This window comes from Electrophorus electricus, chromosome 15 (genome assembly GCF_013358815.1).
Source record: "Electrophorus electricus isolate fEleEle1 chromosome 15, fEleEle1.pri, whole genome shotgun sequence".
NCBI lineage: Eukaryota > Metazoa > Chordata > Actinopteri > Gymnotiformes > Gymnotidae > Electrophorus > Electrophorus electricus.
The window spans coordinates 4,054,217-4,073,726 of NC_049549.1; the positions used below are offsets into that span (position 1 = coordinate 4,054,217).

General features: G+C 42.5%; 1 protein-coding gene across 2 annotated transcripts in view; it reads left to right on the forward strand.

The window, feature by feature from the left end:
* Positions 1-18,297, forward strand: part of LOC113586315 (WSC domain-containing protein 1) — a 19,163-nt gene extending 866 nt beyond the window's left edge. The window contains exons 1-9 of one of the 2 annotated variants that reach the window (XM_027024326.2): positions 4,427-4,502; positions 6,429-7,154; positions 7,292-7,406; positions 10,507-10,691; positions 13,084-13,205; positions 14,085-14,256; positions 14,554-14,718; positions 15,536-15,736; positions 16,414-18,297. In XM_027024326.2, coding sequence (XP_026880127.2) covers positions 6,740-7,154; positions 7,292-7,406; positions 10,507-10,691; positions 13,084-13,205; positions 14,085-14,256; positions 14,554-14,718; positions 15,536-15,736; positions 16,414-16,766 — 1,728 coding nt within the window. In that variant the 5' untranslated portion in view covers positions 4,427-4,502; positions 6,429-6,739 and the 3' untranslated portion in view covers positions 16,767-18,297. Of the gene's footprint in view, positions 1-4,426; positions 4,503-6,428; positions 7,155-7,291; positions 7,407-10,506; positions 10,692-13,083; positions 13,206-14,084; positions 14,257-14,553; positions 14,719-15,535; positions 15,737-16,413 lie in introns of those variants that run through there. The other variant, XM_027024325.2, reaches the window with a different exon arrangement.
* Positions 18,298-19,510: the final 1,213 nt, after the last annotated feature.

The window sequence follows — 19,510 nt, forward strand, 5'->3', positions numbered from 1 at the left end:
TATTAATGTTTATAATAACAATAATGATGTTTATAATAACAATAATAATAATAATAATAATAATAATAATAATAATAATAATGAGCACCACATATTGTTGCTGTAGAGTTGTTTTGCACTCTAATCAAAAATAACTTGCACAAAAAGAGGTATTTTTTGGTAGCACTTATATCAGCAATAAACAAAACGAACGCCGATTTTTTTGTTGTTGTTGTTTCTGTGAGTATTAAGACTTCTGTGAATATGCCTGTGGATGGTATTCAGAAATGTCTTGTGAATTTACGTGAATATACACTAAAATTGCTACTATATCCTTTATTTTTCAGCTTTTAACCTATTTTTCAGTAATAGGTTTACTACAAGACGGCTGTCAAGAAATCAGGTTTTACCCCCATGCTTAGTGTTAATCAAAATCGTTTGTCACAGTTGACCTTTCAACAGCTTACCAACACCGCCCCCCCAGCCCCCACTCTTAAGGAAAATCGCCATGAGAGATGCAGGCACTGCAAATTATAACATATTTAATGCTCACAGGATGTGTAGTGCATCATGCGTAGTGCATTCGCTAGCCGCTAACACAGTAACAGGAAAAAAAAAATCATTTTAAACCTACTTGTGTGTAGAAGCTTTTCTGAAACCAACATCTGTATGTGAAAAATGTTCATCAGCGTCTGGGCACTATTTTTATTAAGTCTTGGTTATATGTGCACCTATGAATAATTACTGAATCCTGAATTAAATCAGGTTTGTCTATTATAATGAATGGCATGACTGTTAGAGCAAGCACTTTCTTTTTTCTATATGTGATTTGTTTCTGGCTTGGACAACAAACACTATAATGGACTTGATTCTCACACTAAAAGTTGATGTAAATAATTCATGTTGACAGGAGAGCTGACTGCAGCTCTGATTCTTGAGCTCAGTGCGTGGGGTACAGTGTTGTGCTTTCACTCAGTTCTCAGACTCTAACAGGGCAAAAAGGAGAACTCTTGGCTTCATTGTTCATGACATCTTATATGAAAACCTAATGTCATTCTCAGAATGGAGGATATGGCATCTTGCAAGTGTCTATTGTAGTGATTGTAGCTAAGATATGGTTGAAATATAACAAGGTTTTTATTTTGCTGTTAGACAGTCAGTGGGGATGCTTTACCAGACAGATTAAGTTTAGTCTTGGACCAAATTACTCTCTCAGTGTCTCAGCGAGGACTCTCCATTGAAAATCCTCTTTCAACTGGAGATGTGATTACTCTAGGACACCAGCTAGCTTGGTGGTTTCTCTCTTTGGCCACTAAAGCTTGCCATAAGTAGGTTCATGTTGGTTTATGCAGAGCAAGAGAGAGAAAGACCTCATAGTCATTGTACTGTTCAGAGCAATGTCTTCCGAGCAAAACCCACAGCCATGAATGAATATAAATAGCTTTTGCTTTGCATTTTTTAAAACTTTTCTATCTGGGCAATTAAGGTGAAGGTGAAGTTGCAGAAATGGAGCAAGAAATGAATAATGAATAATCAATCTACTTAATATGCAGTAGGGACTAATTAAAATCTATGCACATGCACATAGCCACATCTATGCATGTAAGGCGTGTTCTTGTGCATGTTGTGTGTGTGTGTGTGTGTGTGTGTGTGTGTGTGTGTGTGTGTGTGTGTGTGTGCCTGTGCATTTCCCCAGGTGGTACTGCAGAGTACCCTCTCAGCTGAGTCTGTTGCTATAGTCTCCCATGTCAGCTTGGTTTTGTGTGTACTTCCATTTGGGTTTAGTGGCCAATAAAATAGTGTCCATGGGCTGGTGTTTGCAATGATTTCAGTAGGCATTTATCGAGCAGATTTTACTTATAGCGGCTCCTTTATGACCCTGCCGTAAATCTGCAAATGTAAATGTGACCCAGGCAACATGAAACATAAATAATAGGAGATAGTGTATTCGTAGCAAAATTTTAATGCATAGCTTTGCTGCAGATCAGCTGGCCTCCCACTGGGCCTTCAGGGTGTAGTAAGTGCTGGCTATGGCCCGGTGAAGCAAAGCTTATTTGACATGGGTCAGGTATAAGGGCCACGCCTACTGCAGACTGCCCCAGCAGATGCACACTGCAGTCACTATGTGTAGCCTTTAAGGTGGAAAACTACTCCCCATTGCATGGAAATCTGAGCGTACTATGTTGCGGGCCTGGGCCTTGCACATAAGGTGTGCATCGGAAATGTTAGGTTAATAAGCCTATAAATCCCACGTTCTTGTGCTTTATGATGTGCAGCACATTCAGGAGTTGTGGGATCTCATGGTTAATCACAGCCCTTCAGTGTAATCACAGCGGCGTTAGCAGTCAGCTGGAGTGGAACGGAACGTTGGCATTGGTCCTTCTAGTCTGTTGTGCTTAACAGTTTTTGTGTTCATGGGTTCATGATTACCAAAATGATTCAAACTGGTCTCCTGCGGATGTGCTGTGCTGTAAGATAGAAGTGCTCTTATACAAAGAACCTTTAAAAAAAAAAGAAAAAGGAAACAGATCAATCAGTAGATTTTTAAAAAAATTCTACATTTCACCTGCCTTTAAAATAGCTCAGATGTGCTAAAGCCATATTTATCATTTATTCAAAGATGTCTTTAATCCCTTACCATCCAAGATGCTAGTGGATCCTAGTTTATACCAGTATATTACATCCTGCGTCACACTAGGTACTGAGTAATATCCCTTAATAACTAAATAATAAGTCTGGCATTTAAAAGGTTGGGCATACGTAATGAAGTCTCAGTTAGGGAGCACAGGCTTTGGGTGGGGGGGGGGGTGTTCTCATACAGTGTCTTGGTGGGATTTGCCATATAGGCGGCACATCGATCACAGAGTACACTCCTTTGATTGGCCTTTCACTTAGGAAGTAACAGGAAATAGATAAAGTGCTGATGTGACAGCAGAAAGATCCTCCTTGATTCTCTTTGATGTGAGTATTTAAACTCAGACTCTATCAGGATCTTGGAAAGAGCAGAATTACATCATCACACAGAATGGCCTGATTTGCAATTACAGTACTTCAGATTAATGTGAACTATTATGTCTGTGGAAGTTTTTTTCCGTACAGCTAGCAGAACAATTACTTAAAATGCAAACAAGACAATGAGTCTGACTGCTGGTTGTTAATATGGGAATTTTAAAAAAGTCTCCAAATCAGATTAAAAACTGTGAGTGACAGGAAGTGACTGAAATCTCCTGAAATGTAGTGCTTGGATGTTAGAGTTTGGCCTACTCTGATTTTCTGAGTGAGGAAAGAGAGATTTGGGTTACTACATGTCATGGGTGCAACAGGTCACCTCTCATGTGTCTGTGGTCCAGGCACTGAAAGAGTCTCTACTGGAGAACAAAAACACACAAAATAAGGCCTGGGCCTCTGTTCTAAAACCTTAAAGATGAAGAAAAACATTCGCTGAAACTGTGAAGCTTTGTCTGTGGCACTGTGTTGTGCAGTAAATTGTGCAGCATGCATGCATACAGTCCTTATCTAGTAGGCAGTTTAGGCCCAGTTCTCTCTGTTCGTTCCTCACTCGTTTAAAAAAGCAGAATCAATTCTCACATCTCTAGTAGAGGGCTTGAAGAATATATTTACACCTTTTGCAGCAAATTTTAAGATGTAGGGCTAGGTTGGCTTCACGATAGCTGAAAGAGAGTGACTGACATCTCCGATGGCACCGAGGTGATTTCTGTCTGGACCGAAGCCTGATTTGGCATTCATTTATTTTCCATCATAGAAAAACGCAAAATAATTTTATAAACGAATGTATAAGCACTGTGCTGCCTATCACAGGCCTTGGTTACTTATTATGATCTCCAGTGTAACCCTCTTCTCATTAAGGTTTGTAGTGGCATACAATAAAACACAAAACAATCACTCTACCAAAAAGGGCTGTTTTGAAACCCAATATAAATAAGCATCCCTTAAGGAACACGCCTTATGTATGTATCTCTGCACCACGCTCGAGCTAGCCCAGTGTTAACAACACATTGCAGAGAACAAACAGGCTTTTCCTTTGTGCTGTAGTCAGTTTGCATAATTTGATCATGAAGCATATAGATATGAATTGTGCTTTCCTTAAGGGATCATTATTTCCCCCAAAACTGTATTAAATTTGATGCTTTCGAAATTTGCCGATGTGCCTTTTTGAGGTTAAATTATGTGGTTCATGTCAGCAAATCTTTATGGAGCAATACTTCACACCAAGCAATGGCAAAGCCACTGTTAGCTGCTGTAAATGCAGAATTGGTTGTGTAACACTCAATCAAATTCAGGCCACCCCATGTACAATGCAGATACATAAACGGCTCTGCAGGGACACAGGTTCTGGCTGCAGTTATTGTATTACATTTGCAGATTTGGTATACAAGTGAAGACAAATGGGCACATGGATGCAGACCCCCCAGCGCCACCCTGCTGTTGCCCACTAGTAATCGTGCAGTCTCAGCGGGGAACCTGCTGCAGAAGACAGGAAGAAGCAAACACTGGACACTGCAGTTGAGTCCAGCACTGTTTTCCTTTTGTTGTATATCCAGCTAAAGAACAACATAAAAATACAACCCCTGTTGGAAGGTTTGAATGACTAAAACCGCCTTGGGCTCAGCAATAGTTGGTATTTGTTTCTTTGTGACTTAAATATCGTTTACCAGCAGGGAAACTATACAGCTAGAGGGAAGATATTGCTGTAATGAGGAACGCTTTCATATTTCTCATAATTTTAATAGCTTGTGAAATAACTAACTTTCTAATATAGGGCATCTTTTAATTAACAGTTCTCCTCCCGATGGCTGATTTTGTTATAAATGGGTCTGTGTTAATAACCTCAGCCACAATTCCACAAAGTTGTCAACTTCCAAACACCTGAAGAGAACCTCTCTGTTTGGGCTTTAATTTGACTTAATTTTCAGGGTCATTGATCTAAAGCTGTGGTAAAAGAATACTTTTTCTTTCCACATAATGAGTTAAAATTCATTGTAGAATTTTAAGAAGCACAAAAAAAAGAGGCCACTACTGTATGGTTCACCCTGATGTAAATTACTTAGCATGAAATTTCAGACTTGGACACTGGTGTTTAGATCGAGGGTTTTCTGCTGAAAAAGTGCTAAACAAAAGCCAAATGCCGGTGACGACTGGGCTATTTTGATTTCATGCATGTCGTGGTCGTCTCCGTCTTTGGATGGAATAGAGCTGTCAGAAGCTTGCAGCATGCCTCCACGTCTGCGCTGGCGGTGACGGAAAGTCCACCAGCCGCCAGTCACTGGCTGCTCAGCGCCCCGCGGGATAATGAGCCTCCAGGCTGATTGACATTCTCAGCAGGCCTTTGCCTGTGGTTTCCCTGGTGTCGGCAAGAACGCCCGCCACTGCATCCTTACCCTTTATGCAAATCTGGGCCCCTTGCCAGAACTGGGCCCAGCAACAAGGGGCTAGGGGTTAAACTGACAAAAGTGAGTCTTAGTCAGCGGAGGCGGCTTTGTGCGCCACATTGCAAAGGGACCAATTATCCCCGGGGAAGATTTTTTTTTGTCGCCCTCTTAAAATAAAATGTTGGCGTTCTTGCCTCAGAGTGCGGAAGAGGAATGAAATCAAATGAAGATACAGCACGAAAACCCGGATGAATAGCAGCAGAAACATTTACTTGGCAGCCATGGAAAATTTCTGAGCTTCTCTGCCGTCTGTGTGGGCTTGAATGCTTTTCACGTCACATGTCAAGCGCGAGACTGAGCGCACATTCGTATTCATGCACATTCTGGATATTGTGCTGTTGGCTCTTAAAATTAATCAGTACAGGATGCATGTTTGCCTCAATTGGGGCCTCGGTAGGCAGATTTCACATGGTACACACTAGAAGCAAACATGGGCCCCAAAGAGAGTTGTGTGCAGCTCTCAAGAGGAGAAAGCCAGGCCCCTTACGAGGTTTGTTTATCAAGTCTTCCAACTAACAAGCACTCTCATTTGGTGCTGAAATAATGACCAGATTAAGCTTTGAGAAGTGCTGTGCAAGTAATTCTCAACTGTAAGAAATGCCATTGCGCAAGTGAGTTTCTCAAAGTCGGCATGCCAGTGTTAATTATCATCAGTCAGCAAAACTTTGTGATTTAATTGTTATGTAATATTTTGTTTTTGGAGGAAAATATTAAATAATAGCAATAAATTTCACTGAAACTTTCACTAAGTTGGATCCCCATCAGAAAATTCCATTTCTTTCCATAAAGAAGGAAGGGATAATAAAGCGGAGGGGGCAGTTCAACTGGCAATACTTTCTCTACCCTTAATGGAGACATACAACCAGAGAAAAAGTGTGAACACGCCTCGTCCATATTGTAACTCTGGTCTCCAATTCTCAGGTTTATCACCGAGGACGGAAAAAAAAAGTAAACGATGTGCCTTGACTTGTAACTAACTGCTTTCTATTTTCACTTCAGGTTCCCTGAGCCTCCGTGTCTGAAGGAGAGTATGCTAAGCCTCAGGTACTTCTGTCAACAAGAGATGGGGCACGACGACGTCGCTTTCACTTAATCCTCACACGGGCACATGCAGCTGCACTGAAGCAGTGCATCAGCGTGGTGCAAGGCAGGATTCACGGCAGTCTGTTTTCAATCAGAATGTAAATAAGGGCTCCTTGTGGAAATATCAAAGCAGCGCTACCTGAGGCAGGTTAGCGCGATGCTAGCATGACATCATAGAGACGCAGCCAAGCCCGTGCCTGCCTTTACCACTCTAAGAGACGGGCAAGATGGCCAAGCCCTTCTACAGACTCCAGCGCTTCTTGCGACGGACCCAGCTGCTGTTCCTGTTTCTGGGTGCGGCCTACATCATGGCGGGAAGCGTGCTCCTGCTGCAGCGGTCCGGTTTGGTGGTGTATCAGCGAGGGAGTGGCAGCGGTCTCCTTTCGCTGCCCTCGCTTCCACCGCCGCCTCGCTCCCTGGTGGCCCCTGCCCTTGGGACCAGGTACGGTGGGGTGGGTCCTCATTTGAGCATGAAAGGCTCTCATGGGAGTCAGGCGGAGGATGCGATTGGACCCCAGTGGCTGTTGTCACGCAACCAAGAGATCAGGCACCTGCGCCGTCGCTGGTTCCATAGCCTCATGTCCGAGCGAGACACGGCCAGGACGGAGAGAGTCAGTCCGAAGAGAAATGTCAGACACAAAGGTAAACCTCCGGTGTTAAAGCTTCAATCCCCTAAAAGCTGATGATGGGTAACTGAGTGGTTTAGTTAATGATAGTTTGACCAGTAACTTTGAGTCTTCCTATTTGTGTGTGTCTGTGTCAATTGTTTGTCCAACAAGGCACCTACATAGGCTGTTTTTCGGATGATGCCAGAGACCGGGCCTTAAAGGGCATGGTGTTCTATGATTTCCGCAAAATGACCAGTACCCTGTGCCAGGACACCTGTACAGAAAGGTAATAATAATAATAATAATATTAAATAATAATCCTACACAAACCTAGACTCCCTGCTTCTGAGGCCACTGGGAGACCTATATATTGGCTAGAGGCTCCTTTCCTAGTCGACTTAAATCAAGAAGCAGTGAAACAGTGCTCAGGGATGCGAACACACAGTGTGCAGCACAGTGCCAGCTGGCTCCTCCTGGACTGTGGGATTTGGAACAGGACCAATTAAGGGAACAGGTCTGGAGTCTGCCTTCCGTTAGCCAGGATGTTAAAGGTGCTTCCACTGACTGTAGCGAAGGAGCCGACACCTGCTTCAGCTCCTCAGCTGAAAGTTAATTGACCACCAGAGAAATTGGGTTATTGAGGATTGCTCCCTTTAATTAGCCCACAATGTGTCAGAGCTTATTTAATAACATGATGACATTTGCTGTCTTTTGGGGCATTTAAATATCCGAGCAGAAAATGTGGAATTCTCCTGGTTTTTTACTCTGGCTGATGTTTCTGACGCTACTACTCTGGGGAGATGTCCAGTCTAGGTCAGGTCTAGTCTGAGAGAGTGCACTTGGGATTTTCTTATTAATTCCTCTTAAATTCTTGATTTTAACTCACTTTGAAGGCAACTTACTTTGAAGCAACATTAGATGATATATATTTTAGCAAAAATCCTTTTCAATGGTTAATTTTTTTATATGAAATTTTAGTGGGTAAATAGTTGAAATTTTACGCAGGCGTAAACAGTATCTGTAATATGTATAACAGTGCACCTATTCTCATTCAGTGCTCTAGATTCATCCATGAATGAGGTCCATTATGAGAGAATAATATACACCAGTCTCCAGACTGTCTGGTTTGGTGTTGCACAGATTCTCCTGTCAGGAGGCTTGCATAGTAAAAAATGATCACTTTGGCTTATTTGAGTTGCCATCTCTTTATACAGTTCCAGTACACTACACTCACCACCCTGAGGTCGACCTAGCACATATACTCCCTGGTCATTGTTATTAGGTACACCTTTCTTATAGGTGCATTTTATAGGTCTGCTGTTACAGACCATAGCCCTTCTGTTGCCATGCAGTACTTGTTAGCTACCCACCACCATGTTTATCACTGGAGTGTTTCTGACCACAGACTAATTCCCCATGAGACGGATAGTGGGTCGTTCTTGGCAGATGTTCTTGGCAGAAACTGGCCATTGCTGAAGAGATGAAGGATGTCGAAAACGCACTGTGCATGGCAACAGATTGGCTAACGTCTTGAACTGTACACGTACATGGTCTTTCTAATAAATAAACTGTTCAAGCAAAGTGGATGGCATATGTAACATTCTATAAAATCTATGGCATCAGTTTACATACACGATTTGAGTAAACTGTACAAGATAAATGTAATTATTTATATATATATATAATTTAGTATTATAGATTGTACATATAATATGTATAATTTACATGTATATACTTTTTATATTATGTATAAAACATAGTTTTAAGAAAATGTACCTAAGAAAATATGCAGTTTTATCTGAACAATGAATCATGGCTTGTGGATGACAGTAGTGGCAATTACTGTAAAAAGACTAGAAAAGCAGTCTGTCAGTGCCAGCCTTTGAAAGCCCCAGATTTGCCTGTGTTTGTGAAGAGCCTCCCCTCATGTGCCCCTAGCTGCTACAGGCACTGAAGACACCACTGGCCATACCTGTCTGGTAGCAGTGAGCTCAGTGGTTTGCTCTGAGCCAGCCACCCAGGCCCAGCCATTAATTCACAGGGAGAATGACTGTTTAAGTTGCCATAGCAATATGTTAGCGCCATATTTCGAACAGGATGGGGCGGGCAGTGCATGGGGGGGGGGGGGTGAAGGGTGAAGGAGGAGGGATCAGGGTAACAGTTTGCAGAGATGCTCAGTCTAATATGCCTCGAGTCCAACAGGGGCACGCTCCAAAAGAAATCACGCGGTGGATCTTGGCTTTTCGGTGCACATCACCATGGGCCTGGCATGATAGGAGGGTGGAGATGTGGGGTGTGTGTGTGTGTGTGTGTGTGTGTGTGTGTGTGTTGGGGGGGAGGGGGTGGTGGATTGGATTGCTGGCAGGCAGACATCAACTAACTCGCTGGGCGATATGCATCAAGGAGCTGGTGCACGACACGTCCGAGCGGTTGATGTGAACACAGGCAGCCAGGAGGTGTCTGCCACCGCTGTTCCGGAGCAAGCCAGATGGCCTGGAGCTGCCCCCTGCAGAGAGCTGCCGCAACAAAAAGGCTTCAGCCGGCACTGGGCACCAGCGAGGTGGCAGAGCAGGTGTTTGGTGCGACGACCCGGTCGGTAACTGACCATTATCCCCCTCCGGGCGGCCGTCTTGCAGACACGGCTGGGGTGTGAAAGGCAGCGGGGCTTGTACCACCGCATCCTTAGTCAGTGTGTTCAAGCTACATGGAAGGCTTTCACCCCTTTCACTCTGAGCTGTGACACGGTGACTTTGCCTGCAGTACCAGCACTGATGCTCAAGGAACATTGCTGTTTTGTCATTTCAGATTCCTCCACTTGTAGCAATGAAGTTCCAAATTACTTTTCACATTGGTGCAAAGAGTACCGTTAACTGTGCTGTGATATCTAATGTAAATGTAAATGGGATTTAAAGTAGAATCTAATAATATTATTTTATTACAATAATTCGAATAATGTAATGGCTAAAGTTATTTAAAAGGGAGAACTTTATGCTTTAAAGGCCAAGGAGAATGGATAACCTTGCTTTGGTCCCTGTAGGACAGAGGCACAATGGGTAACTTGATATCTAAGTAGAATTTTCTTGTGCAAGTAATAGCTGAAGTTATTTAAAAGGCAGTCATTTAAAATCTATACCTGACTTTTCTAAACATGTTCTTTATTTCATGTTAAGTGTGTTCCTTCATGCTCTTTCAGGGTCAGACTTCATAAATAATATAAGTGGATGTGTGTGATGTGTGTATGGTTGCCGCTAATTTTTCGCCAGTAACATTTTACAAGCGTTAAATCTGTGAGTAAATGAAGCTGTAAATAAACTTTGGTTCCATCCTAGAACTGACAAATGTTTTAATCAGTGGAATCTCATTTGGCTCCTTGTTCATTCATACAGTGGGTACCAGTACGCCGGCCTGGAGTATGGGTCCGAATGTTACTGTGGTAACCGTGTCACCAGTGCTCGAATGAAGGAGGAGGAATGTAATTTGGACTGCAAAGGGGAGAAGGGCTCTGTGTGTGGGGGCGTGGCTCGCCTTTCTGTCTACAAGGTGGAGGAGGTGCTTCCAGGCCAGAGGAGGTGTAAGTACAGACTCCTGGCTTTGCCAGAGAGATCCAGAACAGCAGTTATATCGCCATTGCATCTTGGTTATGGCCAAAGGGACGCACAGGCATACGCACACACATACACACACACTCACAGGCACACATAGATACACACACACACACACACACACACATGCACTCTCGCTCTCTTTCTATCTCTCTCTCTCACACACACAAACAAACATATCTGTCATGAAAGATTTCTTGCAAAAACATCTGGCAGATGTCTGGCACAGCATCAGTTCTCCAGTCACATACACAAACACATGCAGACACACACCCACACACATGCACACACACACACACACACTCTCTCTCTCTCTCTCTCTCTCTCTCTCTCTCTCTCTCTCGCTCGCTCTCAAACAAGTCTCTAAAGGATTTTCACAGCAGCACCACAGGGCATGCACAACAATCTTGGTTCCCTCTGCCCACACACATACAGGCATATATAATATACACACATACATGTGTGGATAATCTATATACATGCAGGTGTGCATAACTTGCGCACATGCAGGCATGAATAAACTACACATGCAGGCATGCATAATCTACACACATGCAGGCATGCATAATCTACACACATGCAGGCATGCATAATCTACACACATGCAGGCATGCATAATCTACACACTTGCAGGCATGCATAATCTGCACACTCATGCTCACATTTTGACTTGCTGAGAATATAGCCTAGATGCACCCACCCAGCACACTGCTGTGCTCTTGGCTCTGTGGTGCTTGTCCTGCAGGTGATGTAGGGCAAGGCTCCAGCTCTATGAATAGCCATATGCCCGTGGCCCTGGCTGCTTCACCAGCCCCACACACACGCTGCTGGCTCGGGCTCCTCCGGCCGTCCGGTCGAGAGCAGGTGAGGGCCAGCTGGAAGCGGACCAACACAACAGCAGCTGCATCCCCTCACACGCACTCTCACATCCAATCATTACAACTCCAGAGCATATTTTATGCCCTAAATAGAGAGGATTATTCACTATTTATGAATAAATCATACAAACTGTGAAAAGACATTGCCATCCCATTTTTTTCTAGTTCCTTATTTATATTCTGCTTTATTTAATCTGTGCATTATCCATATACATTTATGCATATGCCTGTTAACAAAGTAACCACAAAGGATCAATCAAAAATAACTGCTATTCTATAGTATACTTCAGAGCAGAAATTCTTTCCATCAATCTAGTTTGAAATGTTTGCTTTTCTTATGTAATCTTTTTACTAATGACATCCTACAAAATAATAGAAAAAAAAAAAACGGTTGTTCATTGAATCCATCACAGTGCACAAGTCTTCCTGTGGTCACTTTGAACATCTACAGACGTTATCCCTGCTGTCTCCGGGCAAAATCCCTGAACTCCTAGTCGTTGTGTACCCGGGGCTTCAAAAGCCCCATGTTTGATGGTTTTGTGCAGCTGTGTCATCTTTCTGGCCTTTAGAGGATCAAAGCGTGTTCCAGTCCATTTGAGGGTGCAGTGCCTCTTCGCTTTGTTTGGAGAGGTGGTCGAAGCCCTTCAGGCTCTGTGGCAACGGAGAGTTCCAGTGTCCCAGCGGAAAGCCGACACGTGCTAGTTAATGACTCTGCAGTGGCCATGATTGAATGGGCCCGCACTCTTGAAGATGAGTGAGACAGGGCCCAGTGCGTGCCAACCTCTCCCTTGGTTCTTGAGAACAGCACTCGAGAACAGACTGTTGACATTGCAGGTTGGATGATGGCTGCATGGAGGTTTAAATGGCTGCACAGAATTGTAAGCTTTCGTATACCTATTTTTCCTTCCCTTTCTCGTTTTTACTTTTTTTTTTTGCATATCTGTTTTGCCCCTGAAAGCAGCTAATTAAGCAACAGCTGTGGTCCCACTGTTGCAGATATGTAGCTGTGCCTTCTGTGTGTCTCTATGTTGTACTGCCTAAGCACTTCTGAGGAATGTTACCTCTATAATCATATTGCTTAGCGCAAACGTTATTACATGTAAGCTTGTCTCATCCCACTGTTAGCATACAATATGTGCATCAGTGTGAAGTGCTAGTTCTGTGATTAAGGTAACTAGTAACCAGAATGTTGCCAATTCAAGACCCACCACTGCCAAGATGCCACTGTTGGGCTGCTAATCGAGGCCCTTAACCCTTAGTTGCTTGGGTTTTATTCAGTCATAATTGTAAGTTGCCTTGGAAAGAGCATCAGCTAAATTCCATAAATGTAAATGGTTCACAAGTCTCATAGAACAGAATAGCCTTTTCATCTTCTAGCAGACCCAGTTAGTAGTAAATGCAGTGTGAACTAATGATTGGTGCAATTATTTTACCTAAAATATGCTGTTACTCAATGACCTCTGTCACCTTTTTCTGCTTTCAGACAGGAACGTTCGTTACCGCGGTTGCTTCAGGAGTCCAGACAATGCTACGTCAGCATCGTTAATCCGTGTGTCTCCGCCCAACCTTACATCGCAGACCTGCATTGAGGCGTGCACCGAAAAGGTCTGCCCCTCTGCTCTTCCCTGTCCCAGCATCCTCGGCTCTCCCGCTGCCTGCCCACTCTCTAGACTTTTCCTTTGTTTATATCAATGGAAGATTAACATTGATTGGCCAGTTCTCCTGGGGTCCTGGCACTGGATAATACTCTCCTTGGCATACCTTGCATAAAACTTTTGCCGCAGTCTTCTGAAAACAATCTGCTTGTTTAAACATTAATGTGGCCCTTAAGAGAATCAATGCATGCCATAATCAATCTGGCATGCTTCTTGAATGCTGTGATTGCAGTGTAATCGTAGACCCCCCCCTCTATCAGGCTTGCATTGTTCACGTTCTTCCAGCAGGGTCAATTGATTGTCAACCGAGAAACTAATTGCAGCATTTGAAAATGCTATCACTAAACGAGATCCAAAAATAGATGTGAGTTGATGAAATGATACACTGAAATGCCAAGCCTCTCCATTTCGGCAAGTACAAGTTAAAACATAATAACTTTAAAGTGAAACCACACTGTTAGTTGAACCCCTTACACTGAAAAGAACTACCACCGAGTGCTCATTCCTCATGCTTGTAACTGTAATTCTCATTTTTGTTTCAATGTAGTTATTGAATAATTCACAGGCATTAATAAATAATATATTCCATAAGATTAATAACTAATAATTACATAATAAACAGAGAGAGGTTAAGTACAGATTCATTTTAGTATAGGCCTTTGTAAGTGGTGGGATATAATCTTGTCTGCTGAGCACATAGCCCAAAACCCAAAATATTTTCTTTCAGTTTCTTTTTTGAAAAGACATTAACGTTCTCACACTAAAGCCACAGGCCTCGTATGAGGACACCACATGTCGTGAGGTTAATGCAGACTTGTTCTCTCACTAGGAGTTCCCTTTAGCCATGCTGAGTGGGTTGGGCTGTTTCTGTGGCTATGCCACTCCAAATTTCCCCCTCCATGAGCCCCTGGACGAAGAACACTGCTCCTGTGTTAACAACAGCTGCCCAAGCCCTAAATCCTGCCAGTCCTTCATCCAGGTCTACCAGACACCCGTGCAAGGTAAGGGCCCAGCTCTGTGGTTACACAAAGCATTTGTAATCATGCCTGCAGTACAGTCTTTGGAAAGGTCTTTAGCACGGTAATAGCAGTATCCAGAGTTCAGCTGATTTCCACTGAAATAATTTGCTTCTGATAATATATGTTATAACCTACACGGACATGTAAAATCAATTGTAATGTTGCTATTAATTTTAGATATAATTGATATTGGCTTCAGCGACACGCATATTAATTCATTCTAATGAACAGTAAGCGGTATAACCTTTCTCATTCTCTATTGATTCTGTGCTTCTCTAGACACTAGATGTACTGAGAAGAGATTCCTGCCAGACAAGTCGAATTGGCTGGTGGCGCTGTCCAGTTTCCCTGGGGCAGGCAACACTTGGGTGAGGCATCTGATCGAGCTGGCCACTGGATATTACACTGGCAGCTACTACTTTGATGGGACCCTTTATAACAGAGGTAAGTGTCGTTGTCATTATCTGTATGTCAAACTGTCTCAGTCATCACCAGGGATTGCTATTTCCTCATCTACTTGCAAAAAAAGGGCATTCTTAAAGCATATAATTCATGTGGAACGTGTGTCGGATCAGCTGAGAATCTGATGTGGGTTTTTTTCAGTGTGGGCTACAGGCTGTAGGGAAGTAATTGTCCTTCCACTTCAGAAGTGGCTCCAGAAGAGGTCCCTTAATCTTTTAAAGCATTAAACATTTAGGGAAACCCTGCAAAACATGTGTTTATTCAACTTACTGATCAGAAATAAGTGGTTTACGTTGATTTATAGTCAAATTTACAAGTCCGTCTGTTTGACATTGCAGAAGGGCTCCATTATGGATTTTGTTTCCATCACTATGCTTCTCTTCAGACTTCCACTTCAGTTTTCTATTTATTTCACATCAGCTTCCTCATACTCACTCTTTTAATGTCTGGTTTGTCTGAATGAACTAACCTTCAACTCACTTTCACGCTCCAAACTTTATACTTTTGGATCAAAACCTTTACATAAAACAAGGCATATGTTTTCATTAAGGAATTTGACCACCTTGAAAGTCAGTTTCTCCAAATCCATCACTAGCCTGACATGGAGTGAGGGAAAGGACATATTCAACCCTAGACATTTGTTCTATTATTTCAAATGTCTGTGTGTGTGTGAGTGTGTGTGTGTGTGTGTGTGTGTGTGTGTGTGTGTGTGTGTGCGTGTGTGTGCACGTTTGGTCTGAACATTCCCCACATGGTGTTGGCTCGGCATCCTAAGCTCACATTCCCTCCTTCTGTGCAGGCTTCAAGGGCGAAAAGGATTACTGGAAGAGTGGACGCACCATCTGCGTGAAGACACACGAGAGTGGCAGGCGCGACATGGAGATATACGACTCAGCCATCCTGCTCATAAGAAACCCCTACCGCTCTCTCATGGCAGAGTTCAACCGTAAATGTGCAGGACACCTTGGCTATGCCTCAGACCAGCACTGGAAGAGCAAAGGTATCACCATTACATGGCCTTCTTTCAATGTCCATTTGACAAGAGGATACCATGGATGTACACCACATAGCTAAAATCATATCTGACCTAGAAAAATGGTGTGAGCTCTCCATAATGTGAAAGGCAGTAAGCCAATTTATATGGCCTGCACAATTTCATTAAAGACAGCTAAGAACCTAATGAATGAATATAGATTTAAATGGATAATATGAGCAAACTAAAGTTAAAATAAATAATCTTATATACCACTATTATTATTTTCTTGCAAAAGTTTACATCATTTAGCTGACACTTTTATCAAAAGCAAGCACTAATTATGAATACAACTTGAAGAATAATGGCCTTGTTCAGGGACCCAACAAAGGCAATAGTGAGAGTTGAACTTGCAATCTACTAATTATAAACCAAATACTTTAACCAATGAGCTACCACTGCCTGAAAGGATGGCTTGCATGACTGAAAGATAACAGAAGAACATTCTTTTACTTAATATTTCTGTTTTTTAGCAGGCATTTTGTTGAATTTCCTGTTTTCAGCATATAAAGTAGTGAATGAAATGGGTCCTACAGTATCAGAAACATCAAAGACCCCTTTTAAGGTTTCTAACCTGGAGATATTGCCTTTGCACTGGATCCCTACTGACCATTGGGAACCCTTCTGTGTCTGTGTCTCGGCAGACTGGCCTGAGTTTGTGGGCAGCTACGCGTCCTGGTGGGCGTCCCACGTGCTGGACTGGCTCCATTTTGGGCGTAGGCTGTTGGTGGTCCACTACGAGGAGCTGCAAGAGTCCCTGGTGCCCACACTCCGCTCCGTCACGTCCTTTCTCAACGTCAGTGTCAGTGAGGAGCGCCTCCTCTGTGCCGAAAACAACAAAGATGGGAACTTTAAGCGCTCGGGCGCCCATCGACCTACCTTTGATCCCTTCACACCTGAAATGAGGAGACTGATCGATGGTTATGTTAGTGCGGTGGACCAGGCCCTCAGGGCCAGCAACCATACAGGCCTGCCTCAGGAATATCTGCCAAGATGATGAGAAGAAGACCTGGAAGAAGAACCAACTCAACTAAACCGGGCTCCACAGTCTAGATTAATTGGCTAAAGCCAGGATGTCAGAAGCAATGCATTCATGGAGATGTGCAATATGACTGTTTGGCTCTGCTGAAAATTGTGAGGGTGAAATGGGTTTTGGTTTTATTCTTGAATGTGGCAAGTTGTAGAAAGTTTTTTATATATATATATGCCTTGATGTTTTTATTTATTTGCCAATTTTTCATATTTTCTCTAGAGTATGGCTATTTAATACAGCACCATCATGTTTAAATTTTCAGTGAAGATTTGTTAAAGATTAGATCTTGTAAGACTGATCAACATTACTGGAAAAATATCCCTACGATATTTGAGCAAGTGGAAACTGACGTCCATCATGTGTCTCTTTCTAGTCTTTGGGATGCCATAAGAGTTACATCTTTTTTTTTTAGACACATTTTACATAGACTCCTGTGCACTTTCTGTGTAATGAGATCCCAACAGTCATTTTTAATAAAATAATCTCACGAACATACATGTGATGGCCACTGTTTCCACAGATATAGGCTATGTATAGAAATAGTGTCATCACACAATTGCAATCGACTGCTATAATGTTTGTTTAATAGATATATGTCACAATTAATTTGACTACAATCTGACAGAAAGCACAAAGACAAAGTGCTCCTAGGCTCCTGGACAAATGGAGCGATAGAAACAGCTATTGTTCTTGAAAATGTCAACAACTAGCATGATAAATAAAAAGTTCTTTTCTTGTAAAATTTTAATGCAAACTTGTACCATAAGATTAATATGTCAATTTTAGAAAATGGCACCTTGTAGTAGAACCAACATAAATATTATCGTCTGTCTCTTTGATAAACAATCATCACAAGGGATTACAGTGATTGACTTATCAAATTAAAGCAGGGTGATGCTAATCCTCACTGAGCCAACTAGCCTGACAGCAGGCAGCTTCAATTGTGTCTGGGTAGTGGTGTTGCGGAATTCCCTGTGGGTCCTGGAAAAGCCTTGCCGGGTGGTGACCCAAACCTTCTCAGAGCTGGAGTCTGATGGATGATTTGTGGGTAATTTGAATGTGTTAAGTTTGTTGGAAAGAATCTACCAGTTCGACATTATTGTCATCAAATGTTTTAAGGGGATGTAAATGACCTCATGTAAGGTAGACACACTTTGCTATTCTTATAATCTGAGGAAACAGTGATCACAATTCAAATCACAATGAATGTAGGTGACTTCCAGTGTTACCACAGTTTGTATGTGATAATGCATTTAGTATTATAAGGACAGAGCTTTCCTTTGGCAGTTAAAAAACATGCCTACAACATACTATAAAGAATGGAACGGTGTGTTCTGTGTGTGAATTATGAATGAATTCTAATGGGTTCTCGGACTGTGATTTCCTCAAGGAAGTCATCACTGAGGTCCGTGTCTGGAAGGCCTGTGACAGATTAAACTGAAAGGATTTTATTTCCATGCCCCTGTTGTAGATGATGATTGTACGTGTGTGTGTGTGTGTGTGTGTGTGTGTGTGTGTGTGTGTGTGTGTGTGTGTGTGTGTGTGTGTGTGTGTGTGTGTGTGTGTGTGTGTGTGCCCACACCACTTTCTTAATGAAAAATCTCAGTCCCATTTTTCTTGAATGAATGTATTCTGTTGATTGCATCTTTTAGAAGGCGAATGAGGGTCAGGATGCACATAGATACAACGCTCTGATCACAGATTGGTAGTACTGGGAATTCTGACTAATACTGGGACCCAAAACAACAATATTAAGTCATCATACAAATGTCACAACTGAGCAAAATGGGTCCTAAGGGGAAGTAGAAAAGTTTCAGTCTGTTTTTAATTCTGAACAGCCTTGACGCTGCTTAGTCAAAGCGACTGATAAATCTCCAAAAGGGAGTTGTGGAGAAGGGCCGGTCCCTTAGTGATTAATGCTGAATAAAATGAATGAAGCAGCTCTGTCTTTTTCTTTCTTTTAGAGACTTCTTTATATTCTTTCTTTCAGAAAAACCACTGGGTGTTCTAGGACTTACTGGGAGGGCAAAGGCTACAGAATACACACAAGGCACATCAAATTATTTTCTATTACTGTATTTAACATTTACCAAATATTCTGAGCTGCTACACAAAATTGGCTTTCTCAAAACAAACCAGCGTGACTGCAATGGCCAAAGCCTGTGTTCTTTCGTAAAAAAAACAAAAACAAAAAACAAAAACGTGTTCAAACAACCGGGCCTTAAACCAGTTTCCTGACAGAGACATTTAAGGCAGAGCCTTGCCATTTTTCTCCATGTCATGAGGTGCCTGCAGCAAGATGGAAGCTCTGTAATCACTTTTTCTATCATTCGAGCCCTTAGGGGAACCGTGAACGTGGAGGAGTCTTGCTGCTCGGTCCCTGGTGAAGCTCAGGGCTCGGGGCATGCTGATCTTTTACTCCAAGGCCAAGCACCTCCCACAGTATGGTGCTGTCCCTATGGAGATGCCTCAGCCCTAAAAGAATTAGGATGCATGGATCTTTTGTGTCATACACTGGAAAATATTACATTATCCCAGATATGTTGTCTCATTCAATATTAAACTGAAAAATAGATTATTGGTATTGTTTAATTGAGCATTTTTAGTCATTTTATTCATGGAATATTTATAGCCATAGTACAATAACATGAATCTTGAAGAGATTCAAGTGTGTGTGTGTGTGTGTGTGTGTGTGTGTGTGTGTGTGT